Source organism: Medicago truncatula, chromosome 3 (genome assembly GCF_003473485.1).
Source record: "Medicago truncatula cultivar Jemalong A17 chromosome 3, MtrunA17r5.0-ANR, whole genome shotgun sequence".
NCBI lineage: Eukaryota > Viridiplantae > Streptophyta > Magnoliopsida > Fabales > Fabaceae > Medicago > Medicago truncatula.
In genome coordinates, this window is record NC_053044.1 from 52121803 (window position 1) to 52137304 (window position 15502).

Here is a 15502-nt window from a genome sequence, read left to right on the forward strand (position 1 = left end):
GGAAAATGGAGAAGTTGGGATATAACAAAAACAAATTAAAAAATGAAAGAAAAAGAAGGTAGCTAAAGTGTAACAATTGAAGGCCAGCTGGTAGCTGATTAGATATGACATATTCATTGTTCACACAAGATAGAAGAAGGCACAACATGGATCGATATAAATGTCCAAATATCTTTACTAATTTTCTAATTAAGAATACAATAGAGTAAGAGTAAGGAAAGATGGAAAAACAGATAGTATAGTAATAAAAAGATAGCAGTTCCCCCTCCTCTATGAACTTTAATCCCATGCACCCACTTGCATTAAATGAAGAAATTAATTCCATTGAAATTTCCCAACTACACAAACACCAATTAGGTATTAGCATTAACTCTTTTCCACCCACCTCATGTAAAATCAATTTCATGGATTTCATAAACAAATATATATAAATAAACATACTAACACAAACTAGCCAATATTCCTAAACACAACAAAAACAACATTGTAAACACAATATTCTGCTGTTCCAACTATGGCTACTAACGAAGGTGACATGTTCTCAGCAGAGATTGTGAACCGTGGGATTGAATCATCGGGTCCGAACGCCGGTTCATTGACGTTCTCTGTCCGTGTTCGGAGACGGTTACCGGATTTTCTTCAATCTGTGAACCTTAAGTATGTGAAATTGGGTTACCATTATCTGATAAACCATGGTGTTTATTTGTTCACTATACCAATTCTACTTGTTGTGTTTAGTGCTGAGGTTGGTAGTCTTAGCAAAGAAGATCTTTGGAAGAAGATTTGGGAAGATGCAACTTATGATCTTGCATCTGTTCTCTCTTCTCTTGCTGTCTTTGTTTTCACTTTCACTCTTTACTTCATGTCAAGGCCACGTCCTATTTATCTCATTGATTTTGCATGCTATCAACCTGATGATGAACTCAAGGTATGCACACAAAAACTTTATAAATATGCAAATGCATCTATTACTATTTAATTAAATTAATCAATCAACGCGTGGTTGATCCAAGTGTTATCTACTCAGATACCTTAAACAAGTGATCACGAGTTTCATCTCTAACTCTTGTGTCAGGAGAAAAATATAGTTGGAGAAAGAACCTACCTTATGTATTCAACAAATTCTTTGACAAAGATTAGTCACGTGTGGTCATGTGGATGCTTAATACATATAATATATTGTAGGAAAGAATACACATGGGTGTTTTGTAGTAGCTTAGAGTTTTTTATCTAGACATACAAAGCCAAGGAAGAATTAGTATTCAGTTTGATTTTATTCTTACTTGAAATTAAAATGAAGTATCATTTTCTATGGCATCATATCACAACTTTAGGGAATCTTGATTTTATGTTAAGAGTTTATTTGATTAGAAAAAAATGTTTTCCATTTTCTATGTTTAGTTTTAATTGTAACTGTGGCTCATTTTTTCTCTCTTTCAAAACAGTAAAAAATAATCCTTTATATTATATATCAACGATTAATGTCTTCTCTTTTTGAATTGGTTATTTAAAAAAAAATTAGTTTCAATAAACATATTTTAAAAAATGTATCTTTTTATGATGGTAAAAAAATAAATTAACCTTTTTTAAAAAAGAAATCTCTAAATTATTAAATATTTAATTTTAATATAAAACAAACTGTCCCATAATTTTAATTTTAATTTTTAAAAAATTTATGTCTAGAAAAACTTGTGTTGGTAGAAAATAACAATAAGAATGAATTTGTTGCATGAAGGTATCTAGGGAGCAATTGATAGAGCTAGCAAGAAAATCAGGAAAATTTGATGAAGGAAGTCTAGAATTCCAAAAGAGGATAGTAATGTCATCAGGAATAGGTGATGAAACATACATTCCAAGATCAGTGATATCATCAAGTGAAAACACAGCAACAATGAAAGAAGGTAGAGCTGAGGCATCAATGGTTATGTTTGGAGCACTTGATGAACTCTTTGAAAAAACAGGAATTAGACCAAAAGATGTTGGTGTTCTTGTAGTAAATTGTAGCATATTCAATCCAACACCATCATTGTCAGCCATGATTATAAATCATTATAAGATGAGGGGAAATATTTTGAGTTATAATCTTGGTGGTATGGGTTGTAGTGCTGGAATTATTGCTGTTGATTTGGCTAGGGATATACTTCAATCTAATCCTGGTAACTATGCTGTTGTTGTGAGTACCGAAATGGTTGGATTTAATTGGTATCAAGGAAAAGAAAGATCAATGCTTATTCCAAATTGTTTCTTTCGTATGGGTTGTTCTGCTGTTTTGCTCTCTAACCGTCGTCGTGATTTTGGCCGCGCGAAATATCGTCTTGAACACATTGTTCGTACACATAAAGGTGCTGATGATCGCAGTTTCAGGTACTTCAAACATCCAATCATATCTTACTATTTCGATATTTGTGTTGATATTTTAAAAAACAATGTTATAACACATCTAATTGATAATATTTGATCAGATTCAGATGTATGTGTAAGTTTTTTTAAACCATTGACAAATAGAGATTAAGCGGAGCATAATTTCGATTTAATGGATTACTTGTTACTAATTTTTTTTTTTTTGGTGATACTTGTTACTAATTTCTTCACTTATCAATTAAGCATGAAATTAATTTTGAGTATCAGTAATAAGAAATTCATGGTTTCCCTTTTACGAGGGTATCGATAGTTTTTTTTTAAGGGATGAGGATATCGATAGTTATTATTACAGATACATTGGTCCATCATGGACTAAATTTTGTTTTGTACCATGCTATGTTTTTTTTTTTTTTTATATATAACTTGTACCATGCTATGTTTTATTTCCTCATATTTTGATCACTATTCTGTATTTTATGCCAAAAGAATAAAAACAGTCTCAATCAATCATCCCTAATAGAAAAGTGAGATGGAAAAATAATCAAAATAACCACTAATGGATTTTTTTTTTTTATAATGACTACTAATAGATATGACATGTAATGTGTGTTATTAAAAAAGAAAGAGATTAAAAGAGGAATGACTGAATAAGGACGTAAAAAATAATATGAAAGAGAAGTGAAGTGTGAAAATATATCGAAATTCTTAAAAAACCAAATTGCTTTAAAGCTTAAAAGAAAAAGATAATGACAAATGACCTAACTTTCACGTGGGCCTTGTGAATAAACACTAACAAAAAGTATGCTTTTGGATATGTGGTTACCGATATTTTCTATCATGAGTTTACATTTATTTTTTTGGCTGAAGTTCGATAGAGATAAGTAAAGTCTGACTTCTAATTGATTTAATCTTAACTGTGACACAAATGCAGGTGCGTGTACCAAGAGGAAGACGACCAGAAATTCAAAGGAATAAAGATAAGCAAAGACTTAATTGAAATTGGTGGCGAAGCTCTCAAAACTAACATCACAACACTAGGACCATTGGTCCTACCCTTTTCAGAACAGCTTATTTTCTTTGCTACATTAGTGTGGAGGAACTGGTTTGGTGGTGGAAAATCTGATAAAAATTCACCATCATCAAACAAGCCATACATTCCTAACTACAAACTAGCTTTTGAGCATTTTTGTGTGCATGCTGCCAGCAAAACCATTCTTGATGAGCTTCAAAAGAATCTTGAATTGAGTGACAAGAACATGGAAGCTTCTAGAATGACGCTGCACCGATTCGGCAACACTTCTAGTAGCAGCATTTGGTATGAGCTTGCTTATATGGAAGCTAAGGAAAAAGTTAAAAGAGGAGACCGTGTTTGGCAACTTGCTTTTGGTTCTGGTTTTAAGTGTAACAGTGCTGTTTGGCGTTCGATGCGTCGTGTTACAAAACCTTCTTCTAGGAACCCTTGGCTTGACTGCATTGATGCATACCCTGCTTCTCTCAATTAAAAAGCACTTTTATTATTATGATCAATCTATGATATTGATCAGTGATGATGATTATGAAATTAAGACTTATTTAGGATATGAAATAATGGTAGTTTTAGTTAAGTTGGTGTTTTAAATTTTAATTCCTGGCTTGTGATATTGCATACTGTTACACTGAGGCATATATAACATCATGTGCCTTTGTTTTCTCAGTACTCTTTAAATTTTTAAGCTACTTTTTCTTTCTCATTGATTACTTGGCTTTAAATTGTAATCTGTTACTGATGCCTAATGTTTCTATGTCTCTTTAAAAATAATAGGACCATGTTTGATCAAGAAAAATAATAGGACCATATCAAATTATGAATAAGTTAATGGATGACTACATAAAGCTAAGTCTATAATGGTACCCCCATAATGCATGTTTTAATTTGCATTCCTATTTTTCTTTCTAGTTGCCCTGCCTCAACTGCTAAAATCGATTTGAAAGCATATTTGATGTAATTTGGATTGGGTGGGACTTGGATTTTTTAACTAATTCAATTTTATAAAATTTACTTGTAAGGTAGTCATTGTCTAAATTTTACATTTTCTTTTTATTCTCACAAAATTTGTTTAAAATCATTTTACAAGCTTGGGCCTTATTTCTAGCTAATTTTTAAAATTGATATTTTTTTTCCTTACCAGTTCACGTCTCACTCATGTTTATGTATATAATAAGGATGACCTATTAACATAAATAGTATCTTAGGTTTGGTCATACTCAACTCTTCAAAATTGACTTAAGATTGTCTAGAATTAATAAGTTCTGGCTAACATTGTATCTAGGTTATGGATGAATGTTTTTTTGCAACCATTGATAATTAAGGACGTCTCTTTAATAATAGGTCCATATCAAATTATGAATAGTTAATGGGTGGCTCATAAAGTCGATAAAGTCAATAATGCTATTACCATAATGCATGTTTTATATTGTTTTCCTATTTTTCCTCTAGTAATCTAGTTGCCATCAACTACTTCCATAAATTTGAAAACACGTTTGATGTGACTTGGGTTTTGGAACTAATTCAACACTCATAAAATCAAATTATAAGATGATATTGAGGAATGATGAATGTCTATAATTTAGATTTTTTTTTTCTAAGCTTGGGTCGTCAATGTGAAATTTGTTTTATTTTTTTCAATACACTTATCACGGTGGTTTTAAATAGCAGCCGCAATTACGATATGAACTGTTATGTAGGTAGGATGCAAAAAAAATGTGACAACTGCGTTTAAAATTGCAGATATGATGTCATTGCAGAGCCTTTAAAACCCGTAATATTGAGTCCGCAATTATGATTGTAGATCACAATTTTTTTGGTGGTGGTTGGGGTTTGAACCCCGAATCTTACATATATATTATGTATTATCCTTACCAACTGAGTTAAACTCACGTGAACAGATGACAATTTAAAACTATGATTATCACTACGCACATAAAATATCATCTTAAATTATGAGTCACACTCAATCCTGCAAAATTGATTTATGATATTTCAAGATTTATATAAGTTATGATTAGATTTGTATCCATATTATGGATGGATGTTATCTCAACCATTGATTAAATATAATACAAAATATGAATTATACAGAATATTCAACTTGCTAACATAAACATATTGGCTAATTGTGTGGGGAAGTATTATCAATTAACCTGTTCTATACTCAAAAAATTATATCGTGCATGGAGAAAGCACCTCTTAACCGTTTAAATAGAGATTTTATTAGTGTTATAAATAAATGAATCTTTAGACCATCATTCACAATTCAACCCATCTCCTATCACTATCTCATTGCAATTTCCCAAATTAGTTTGACCAAAATCAATTCCATATCAATGGCATTTCAAAATCCCATAGTAACATTTATTTTATTAACATCAATATTATGTGTAATTAGTACTCGCCAGGCAAATGAGCCTGCCCCAAAATCTTCCAAAACTGAAGACAATATTGGAGAACTAGAGCAACAAGCTCAAGATGCAATAATCACAACCGTTGCTGAACTTAAGTACGCTAAAGAATTCATGGAATTTATTCCAAAGTTAAAAACCTTAGCTAATTTAAACGATGAACAAGGCACCCAAGTTGATCAATGTGTTGGAGGGTTAACTACTGCAATGAACAATGTTCTTATGGAAGTAGAAAAAATGGAAAATTCATGGCCTTCTATGTCTTGGGGAACCGAGACATTGCAAAATGTGATGGATGTTGTGTTAACTTATAATGTTATATGTGATCATGCACTTGAAGGAGTTGATGGAACTATTAAACTTATGGTTCAACGTAAGATTGAAGATGTTTCGTTGCTTACCAATGATGTTATACTTCGTGTTGCTAAGATTGTATGGCATTAAGGTAATTGTTACAAGGAAATCTTGGCATTTACTACTATGAAACGAATTATATATTAGTATATGTAATAATGTAATAAAGCTTATGATATACGCGTATTATTAATAAATAAATGATTCCAAATTATGTAAAGACTTGTTGAATTAAATAAACGAAAGTATGGTTTTCTTTTGTAATTCTGGGTTTATTTAAAGATATAGTTTAATTAATTACAAGGATTTGGAAATTGCAAGCACAATTTAGTGAATTTTAACGATTTTTTTTAAGAGACAACTTATTTAACCCCCAACCCTATATAATTAGTTGAATCTAATTAGTTTAGGACATTGGGTAGTTGGTGCACTTAACTTGTGGCCTAGCCCACAAGTATAGCTTACACTAGAATACGAGTATCCCTTACAAGCATGAAAAGAATATGGTTAGAATATTCCTTAAAAAAAAAAAAAAAAAGATGAATTTTTTTTTTCAAATAAGAGACCTTTCCCACTCTCCATATATCTAAAAAAATGGTTAAAATTCAGAAGTATATTTCCATATTACAAATCATATGGTTCTTTTCAAATAATGCTGTTTATTTCCATATAAAAGAAATAGGCAGCTCATTTCTCTTCAAATCATTTAGTAAATTGTAGTATATTTTTCAAATTATGTTTTTTCTATCGAATGTATGTTTCCCTAACACACAATGTTGATATAGTGTCCAAATTAAAAGTATTTGATATTGTCCAATGCTGTGAATGAAGAAATCAATTTTAATAAGGTTGGTTCATTTTAGCTTAAAATAATAATTTTGAAATTATGTTAATTAGAAAATAATTGGACATTTAAAGTAGAATAGAGTTTTTATTTTTATTTTTTTTAAGATAAGTAAAATAGAGTTTAATATTAAAAAGTTGGTTGAGGGAAGTAAGACAATAGCATATTGCATTCAACATGTAGGAGATTCAAATTTCCATCTCTATTGAAGTTTCATGAGTGCTTTTTGAGTCTTAAAAGTTTTTAATTTTGTATTGAGATACCATTCCCATTCTCCTACCTTTTCATTTTAAAGAATATATTCATAACTATAGTTTTCTTATTGGGAATGACTCAATGTCACCTTTCAAAATAATATAACATGTATATTATATTTAAATGTAATATTTGGGTGTGTGTGAAAATTACATTTAATTAATCATTTTATAATAATCTTAAATGTCGTTTTTGCGTTGGACTATTTCAATTACATGACGCATTCCACTAAAAAAAACTCATGCACATAAATAACTATTGAATATTTTTTTTTAAAGGAAGAACTATTGAATATTAAAAGTTAGTTTTCACTTTCTATAGAGCCATTGTGTCTTCCTGTTGCCTTACTTTCCTTTCCTTTTTAAAACTTTTCCTCCTCTTTCTAATTTTCATTTTTTTTTAATAATTTCTGATTTTCTTTTAGTTTGCCTTTGAAGATATTAGGGAAATAATAGACGTGTTTGTTTCAGATTCTTTAAAAATTAATTTTGATGTCTTGGTTATAAGTGTAAGTGTTTTTCATAAACAATTTTGCTATAAAAATGATTTATATGCTGAAAATGAAAAGCTTTTATTTTTTGGTCAAGCTATTTTAACTAGCTTTTGAAAAAAAAAAAATGTTTCATACAAGAACGAAAAAATTACAAAATCTTATTTTATAATTGTAAACAAACTCAAAATAACATTATTTTCTCAAAAATCGATTACTCTAAATTATTTACATCAAGATGATTTAGAAAAAATAAATAGAAATTAACTAAAACATAAATGATATTTTAAGAATCTTAAACAGGCGGGTTCAAAAGCTAGACTGCATTGACTAAAGAAAAGCTAGGCTTGCTATGTTTCTTGAACATAGCAAGTTTTCTTTTCTCCTTTTACAATCATTTTTTTTCTTATGTTATTTTACTATTCTTTTTTTTACTTTTGATTCGAATTTTAAATGAGAAATGTTAGGGTCACATCCACTAACATTCTCTTTTAACACACTCAATCTAAATTAGCCACATCATTAATTTATTTTCTCTCTTTTACCGGCAACCGGAAGTACAAGTTGCTAAACCAAAAGTCTCTCATCTCCCTTTATGGTCTTTCTCATTACTTCTGATATGGCATCTTGCTTTCTTCCGTTCTGGCCATCTCTATTTGATTTCTTTTTGTCAATTTGTTTCCTTTTTTTTATATGTTCTTGCCATCTTGCTTTCTCATTTTGTATTCCAATGGGTTTTTTTTTAGGGAATTTCCAATGGATTTTGTTTTAGATTGTAGTAACTGAAAATCAAAATAAGCATTCTTTTGCAATTATGTTGGTTTTTTGTGCAGATTTTTGCAGTAACGATCTTAGTATCTTCTACTTTGGTTTTAGTCATGGTACAGTAAGTAACGATTTTCCCTTCTTTTAACTTGGTTCAATTAAGTGGAAAAGTTTCCATTCAATACAGTAAGCAAGGTGGATTGGTAGACAATTTTATCTTTTTCAATGGGGTGAAAGAAATTGATTTATTTGGCAAAGGAGAACCTGTGTTTGTAGGAGCTTCAGCAGAGAAGATGAAACGTGAAAACCTTATTTAATTAATAATAAAAAAAAATAAAATAAACGTTAACACAGGTTATAATTAGGTGGATTAAAAGAGAGTGTTAGTGGATGTGACCATAACATTTTTTATTCTAAATTATCAGAGTTTCTTTTTATTTTTGAGGGATGCTAAAGTCACACATCCTCTAAGAGACTCTTCTAACACTCTCAAATAATAATCAGCCAAGTCATTAAGTTTTATTTATTTTTTTTAATTTCATTACCTGTTAACCGGTACTACAGGTTGCTGAAACAACTGAGTAAAAAAACAATTTTTGAACAACGTTTAAAATAAAAAGTAATCTCTTCGTCTTCTCCACAAACCTCCATGCTTCTTCCTTTCCATCTGTTCACGGTTCATTTCCTTTTGATCTGTCAATGTCTCTTTTTGATTTGTATTGTGCAAGAGAAATACTTACTTTCTCGCAAGTTTCAATCTGACCCATTAGCCGCCACCGTATCGTCGTTGTTGCAAGTTCTGGTGGCCATCCATCGATCTCTTGGTCGAGAGATCCGTGTGGTTGTTGATGAGTTGGTTTCCATTTGTAGTTATGCTCCTTCTTGCTGTAAAATTTTCCAGATCTATTCCAATTATCCATTTTACTTTGTTTAGATTTGTGCAATTCCTTTCTTCTGTACAATTTCCGTTGTTGACACAAAGATAACAAAATTTACTTTTACTTTCCACTAAAATATCTAAAGGAAAAACTTATGAATCCACAAACGAAATTTCACAGAACATCCAATTTTTTAATGGAATTCATTGAACAATGTTAGAGTATACTTTTACTTTTTATTTGGTTAAATTCGGGTGAAATACAGTGATTTTCTTTCTATCGATGATAAATTGAGATTTCTGTTAATGAGAATTTGAGAGAACATCGAAGATGCAGAAGTTTTTTTTTTTTTTTTTTTTATTGAAACACTAATACAAAAAATAAGAACACAACCAGTAACAGGTAATGAAATTCAAAAAAATGAATGACTTGACTAAATATTATTGGAGAGTGTTTAGAAGGTGTGAGACCCTAGCATTCCTCTTTATTTATTTTTTTTAGAATCGGAAGGTTCGAAAGAAAAAAAGAATTGAAAAAACAAAACGAGAAGCTAAACAACTATTATTATTAAATTGTGTGAACTGGATTTCGCTTTTTTCCCGTTCCGGCGTTTTCAAAATGGCTACAAAACCACGTATTTTCCTTTCACAACATTGAACAGCGACAGGTCGGTTTCAACTAGGGACCATAATACCAAAATGGCTACAAAACAAACTACGTATTTTCCTTTCACTTCCATCCAATATCATCTTAATATTTTCATTGATTTAAGTTTCAATCGATTTGCATGTTTATTTTTCCTGCTCAAAGTTAAAAATAAAAATTCATGTTCATTTTACCTTTTCTCGATTTGAATGTTTTAGATTGTCGTCATGTGGTAATTCGTAATGATTTTTTATTAATACTTTATAATATGTAATATTATTATTATTTATGATACCTTCCTATTTCACTCCATATTATAAATCCTTGCTTAGATTGTATACTATTACTTCAATATTTTCCCAGGTCAATTTAATTGAATATTAAGCGTACATACTTTATAAAATTGTACATTATTGTTTTATTTTAGCATTGTTCAGTACTATGTCTATTCTTCCAGACACACATCTCATCGTACAACGACATAACTTTTGTCGTGCGGTGCAGCCGCGCTACCCGTGCTCAGCACGGGTATCTCGATTAATTTTTTTGAAACACTAATACAAAAAATAAGAACACAACCAGTAACAGGTAATGGAATTCAAAAAAATGAATGACTTGACTAAATATTATTGGAGAGTGTTAGAAAGTGTGACCCTAGCATTTCTCTTTATTTATTTTTTTAGAATCGGAAGGTTCGAAAGAAAAAAAGAATTGAAAAAACAAAACGAGAAGCTAAACAACAGGGTAGAAAACACTCATGGCATTTGATTGAAGAGAATTACAAAAATATATTTGGTATTGTTCAATATTACAACTTAAATGAAATTGTGGAAAAAGGAGTAATGGGAGCAAAAATATTCATCACTCATATACTGATGATGCCTGCCTCTCTCTACTGATATTTGCAAGCCGCCTTATTTATTATACAAAAAGAAGTAGAAAAGTGGGGTAAGGGAATTATAATGGGGTCAGTACCCCCACAAATGTAAAAATAAAAATGAGTAGCAAAGCTTGACTGTAACCAAAATAATCGATCTTTGCCTTTGTCACGCTAACCAATCGTCATCCATACCATCAATATCTCCGATGTCCATGCTGCGGTTGTCATGAAAAACACATTATCAAAAAGAAATTTGTTATTATAAATACGTTTTCTTTCAAAATGTAAAAGAGAAAAATGATTAGTATTAAGCATAAAAGTCCACAGTTATAGGACTGAAGGTAGTATAAGGTTTGTGAAAAAAGATCATACACAAAATTTCTCAACATTTTCTCTCTTCTTAAAGTGATTCAAAGTTTTCACACATTATGCAAAAATATTATATAAAATGCATTACTGAAGCAAAAAAAAAAAATGTACTATATGAATGTACAGACAAATAAATGGATAAGAATTTCATATTTAAAAGGAAAAACCAGAAACAGACTACCTATTCTGGGCTAGTCACGCTAATGCAACGACTGAGCAACTTTAACCAACCTACATTTCTAAAAAATTACATAATTCTGAAAATAAAGACAAAAACTCTTGATTTATCTTGAAAGTATACATCGCAAAAGAACTGTTTTTTTTCTTTCTTTTTTGAACGCGTACATTTATTAATGATATTGCTTAATTGTAATTTTGACCCGTCTATTTTCACCGTTTTATGAAATTGATCTCCTATTTTAACAGTTTTGGTCTCTCCATCAAATATTTGGTAAAAAAATAAGGTGATATAACATACCTAAAGTTTTAAAGAGAATTTTCTTACAATTTCATCAATATTGATCTTTTTCCATCATCAAATGATAGACCACATCATTTTCAAACATATCATCTTACCAATTATTTTAGTTTAAAATATGATGAGGACCAAAACTGCCACATTTTTATAAAATACAGGGACCAAATCCGCCAAATGGTGAAAATAGGGGACCAAAATTACAATTAAACATAACACTAAAATCAATAATTGACATAGAACCAAAAAGAAAAAGAATTTTTAACATTTGTGATCTCGCAGATAACATGCATAAGAAATCCACCGCTGTCTCACAAATTGAATATTCCACTAAGCCCAGCACTAGGAAACCCACTTGTAAAGGAAACGTATAAAATAAATTTTTTATAACATGACCTGATGACCAAAACAAACTATGCATCATAAATAAAACACATTGCCTTAATACAAATCCTTAGCCGTTAGAATGTTTGTTTCACATTAAGCTGTAACAAAGGTCTCAAAGCTACTCGAGTTTCACTGAAGATAGAAAGAAAGAAAACGAAAAAAACTATATCAAAACATCTGACTTATGCTACATAACCAAATTTAACAGACTTAAATTCAAACAGGCAAGAAAATTACTATTCAATTGTATATAAAGAAGTTCACAGTGAATTACATGTATAATTACCCTACTAAAGAATGAAATAACAGCGAATTATATTTTCTGATCTTGTTACTTTTTGTGTGTAAAACTAAGGTGAGACGTAATTGAACTTTACCCCCTATGTTGTTACAAGAAGATTACAAATTGCCCTGTTCCTTTTCATTAATTAAGGTACAAACAAAAAGCGGTGCATATTAAAAATTATGAAATATATGAGGAACTTAGACTTACCAAGGTAAAGTAGAATCTTGGAAATTATCCTCCGAGCAGAGCTCTAGGCTGCTTTCATTTGCATTCAACCAAGCTGGAAACTCCAGAGGTTGGTCAAAATCACGGTATGCATCATTTTCACCCTTGGCTTCAGGTGCTCCATGTTCCATATGCTTTAAGTACTTGACCCAACAAGCTGATTTAACCAAATTCATAGTGTCATTCCATTCCATTTGATATTGATTACCTAAAGATCTGATCTCTGCCATAGCCTCATCATCCATGACAGTATGTAAGCCTCCGGTAACATGAGTTGCAGCATGTGAATCAATAGAAAACCCCTCTGCCTGTAATGTTCCAACAGAAGGAACATCCTGTGAAGCAGAAGACGAGGTTCCAGATGAGTAAGAGGATGTAGAGGACGAGTTATTAAGGTGAACGGTAAATTCTAAGTTATTGAAATCATGAAAATTGAGGTTCAGTCCCAAAGTCTGATTTGGAAGAATGAAATTGGGGTTTTCAGCCAAAAGGGGTGGTGGATTAATTGGTGAAGCAGCAGGCCAAGTGTGAGAATTTGGAACTGAAGGAGGAATATGAGATAAATATGGATAGGAAAAATCATTCAAGTAACTTGAAGAATTGGTTTTGGTTGTGCATGATGGATAAATTCTAGGGTTTCTCCTAGACTTATATCTTCCATCTTGATCAAAACTTTGGTGTTGTGAAGGCTGAGGGGATGGTGACTGTCTTTGCTGCTGTTCTTGAGCTTCTTGTTGCTGCTGCTTCTGCTGCTCACTTGCTTCTTTCATAGATGCCCTGTGAAATTTCAAGGCGGTGACAATCTCTCTCCTTGCCTCTGCCATATTCAGTAGCCTTTCTTGATAAGGTTTAACAGTGTGGAGTCTCCTTCTAACCTGTTTTTTATACTCTTGGGGTTGTGTGGATCGTTTTTGTGCATGTTGAGCATCAACAACTTTGCCAATTTTTGATAAATTTTGACCAACAGAGACACCATCATTCACAACACAGTGTTGGTTTTTTGGGTTCATCAAGTCTTTTGCTCTAGAGGTGTTTAGTTGTTTCACTAGGCTATCTAATTCCATTCCTTTTGTTATAATTCTTACTTTAAAGAGGGTTGACCTCTCATCTATATGTTGTTTGGCATCAACTTTAGTTTTGTAAATAGAATTCAGAAGGTAGGTGAATCATATGGGTTTTCTCCTACAATTAGAGGGGCAAAGCAAACAATGTTGAGGCAGATATAGTGATCAGAAGAAAGTTCTGGTCCTCCTGAAAGGCCTCATGAGCGTTATAAATAGTTGGGGACAGCCTAGGGTCTTTAAAAATTTTTGGACTTTAGTCTACAAATAAAATATTAGATTTTTCCTTGTAGCAAACTATGTCTGTAACCAATTTATTATTTAGTCACTTGGTTTCACCATGCCATATCTCCCTTCAATATAGTCCGCTTCATTTTGGTGAATAAGTACTCTACATGGCTCATTTCTTTTGTATCTTTTTGGTTTTATGGTGATAAAAATATATTCCACCTAAAAGTGAGCTGAATTTAAACTTTAAAGTAATTTAGATTTGAATACATTAATGTAAAAATGAGTTGAGCAATTTCTTTAAAATTAATAATCAAATATACATGGAAAAATTTCGAACTCTAGTTTCAAGTTAGAATCTATTCTAAAGACAGTCAATTTTACTAGAGAACACTCAAATATGTCAAAAATTAGAATTAATTCTACACCTCGAGAATTAACTTAGGCTCCTGCTAAGTGGAACCAAACATACTTCTTAAGCTGCTTATAGTTGCTTTCTAAGACATAGTAGCATAACAATTTGAATTCTCACATTAGAAAAGCTCAACAGAACGTAGAAAAATCACTGGAAGAAAAAGATACCTCCTAAATGGAGAGATAATAAACAGAACCATACAACATAACTTGTATAAAGAAGGCTAAAGGTGCAAACGTTGTATGATTTGAAGGACCAAAATAAAATAAAAAACATAAAGGACTAATATGATGCAAAAGCTAAATTTAAAAGACTGTGGGATGCATTCTAACAAGATGCACCAAAGAATAGCAAAAACATAATATTACCACAGTTTTTACTTTGTTATTCTTTCGGAACTAATCAATAGGCTTAATGAAGATGTTATGTTGGTGTAAATTAGTTTTAAACCAACTTTCAATAAAAACTTGTGATATTGTCTCGTAAACTCATTTTATAACTGCAATTTCAAAATAACCGCAAACTGCTGTTATCAATGAAAGTCAGTGTAAAACTAGTTTACACCTACGGTGGATGTCCCATTTTCTTAGAATTTTCATTGCTATTTAAAAATAGAAAGAGGCTGGTATTATCTAAGAGTGTGTTTGGATTGAGGGTCTAGGAGGGGAGGACTCACTTTTATTTCTTAAATTACGAACAATGTAAAATGTTTTTTTAAAATAAATTAAGTGTTTTTGAAATATTATATGATCATTTATCAATGTTGTTAATTCAATTTCCTAAAAATCATTTTATAATGTTCGTAATTTAAAAAAGAAAAAATAAACCCTCCCCTCCTAAACCCTCTATCCAAACACACCCTAAAATTCTGAATACAATACAAATCAAGGCAAAAGTAGACATTCCTTTCGACTTTCGTACCGTTTGTATTTGAAAGGTACTGATGCCCTTAACTAGTGGCTAATAATTTCCTACTTGATATGTAAATTTTTTATGTGCAAAACTTGAATGCGGTTTCTCGTGTATTGTTTTTATTATTCTCTGATCACTATTTAACATACAGACAGTGTATTTAACAGTCTAAGCATAATCATTTTAAAATTAAATTTAGCTGAAAAAGTTTAATAATCTGTGGACACATTACAA

The 15502-nt window shown here is 31.0% G+C and overlaps 2 protein-coding genes across 2 annotated transcripts; one reads left to right on the plus strand and one right to left on the minus strand.

Annotated features, from left to right (window-relative positions):
* The first annotated feature begins 432 nt into the window (after positions 1–432).
* On the plus strand, positions 433–4098 carry LOC11431933 (3-ketoacyl-CoA synthase 10). Its single transcript, XM_003603202.4, has 3 exons — positions 433–928; positions 1736–2364; positions 3293–4098. The coding sequence occupies exons 1-3, from the start codon at positions 515–517 to the stop codon at positions 3861–3863; spliced, it is 1614 nt and encodes a 537-aa protein (XP_003603250.1). The 5' UTR covers positions 433–514; the 3' UTR covers positions 3864–4098.
* A 6677-nt stretch (positions 4099–10775) lies between these two features.
* LOC11437027 (transcription factor btd) lies at positions 10776–15135 on the minus strand. Its single transcript, XM_024779971.2, has 2 exons — positions 12635–15135; positions 10776–11125 (listed from the first exon to the last, which is right to left on the minus strand). The coding sequence occupies exons 1-2, from the start codon at positions 13714–13716 to the stop codon at positions 11077–11079; spliced, it is 1131 nt and encodes a 376-aa protein (XP_024635739.1). The 5' UTR covers positions 13717–15135; the 3' UTR covers positions 10776–11076.
* Between the last annotated feature and the right edge of the window lie 367 nt (positions 15136–15502).

What these genes read in the sequence shown, in the direction of transcription:
- LOC11431933 (XM_003603202.4), top strand. Translation starts at nt 515, where the DNA reads ATGGCTACTAACGAAGGTGACATGTTCTCAGCAGAGATTGTGAACCGT. An exon ending in AACCTGATGATGAACTCAAG is followed by an intron (nt 929 to 1,735) that starts GTATGCACACAA and finishes TGTTGCATGAAG; the next exon opens with GTATCTAGGGAGCAATTGAT. An exon ending in GCTGATGATCGCAGTTTCAG is followed by an intron (nt 2,365 to 3,292) that starts GTACTTCAAACA and finishes ACACAAATGCAG; the next exon opens with GTGCGTGTACCAAGAGGAAG.
- LOC11437027 (XM_024779971.2), bottom strand. Translation starts at nt 13,716, where the DNA reads ATGGAATTAGATAGCCTAGTGAAACAACTAAACACCTCTAGAGCAAAA. An exon ending in CAAGATTCTACTTTACCTTG is followed by an intron (nt 11,126 to 12,634) that starts GTAAGTCTAAGT and finishes TGACAACCGCAG; the next exon opens with CATGGACATCGGAGATATTG.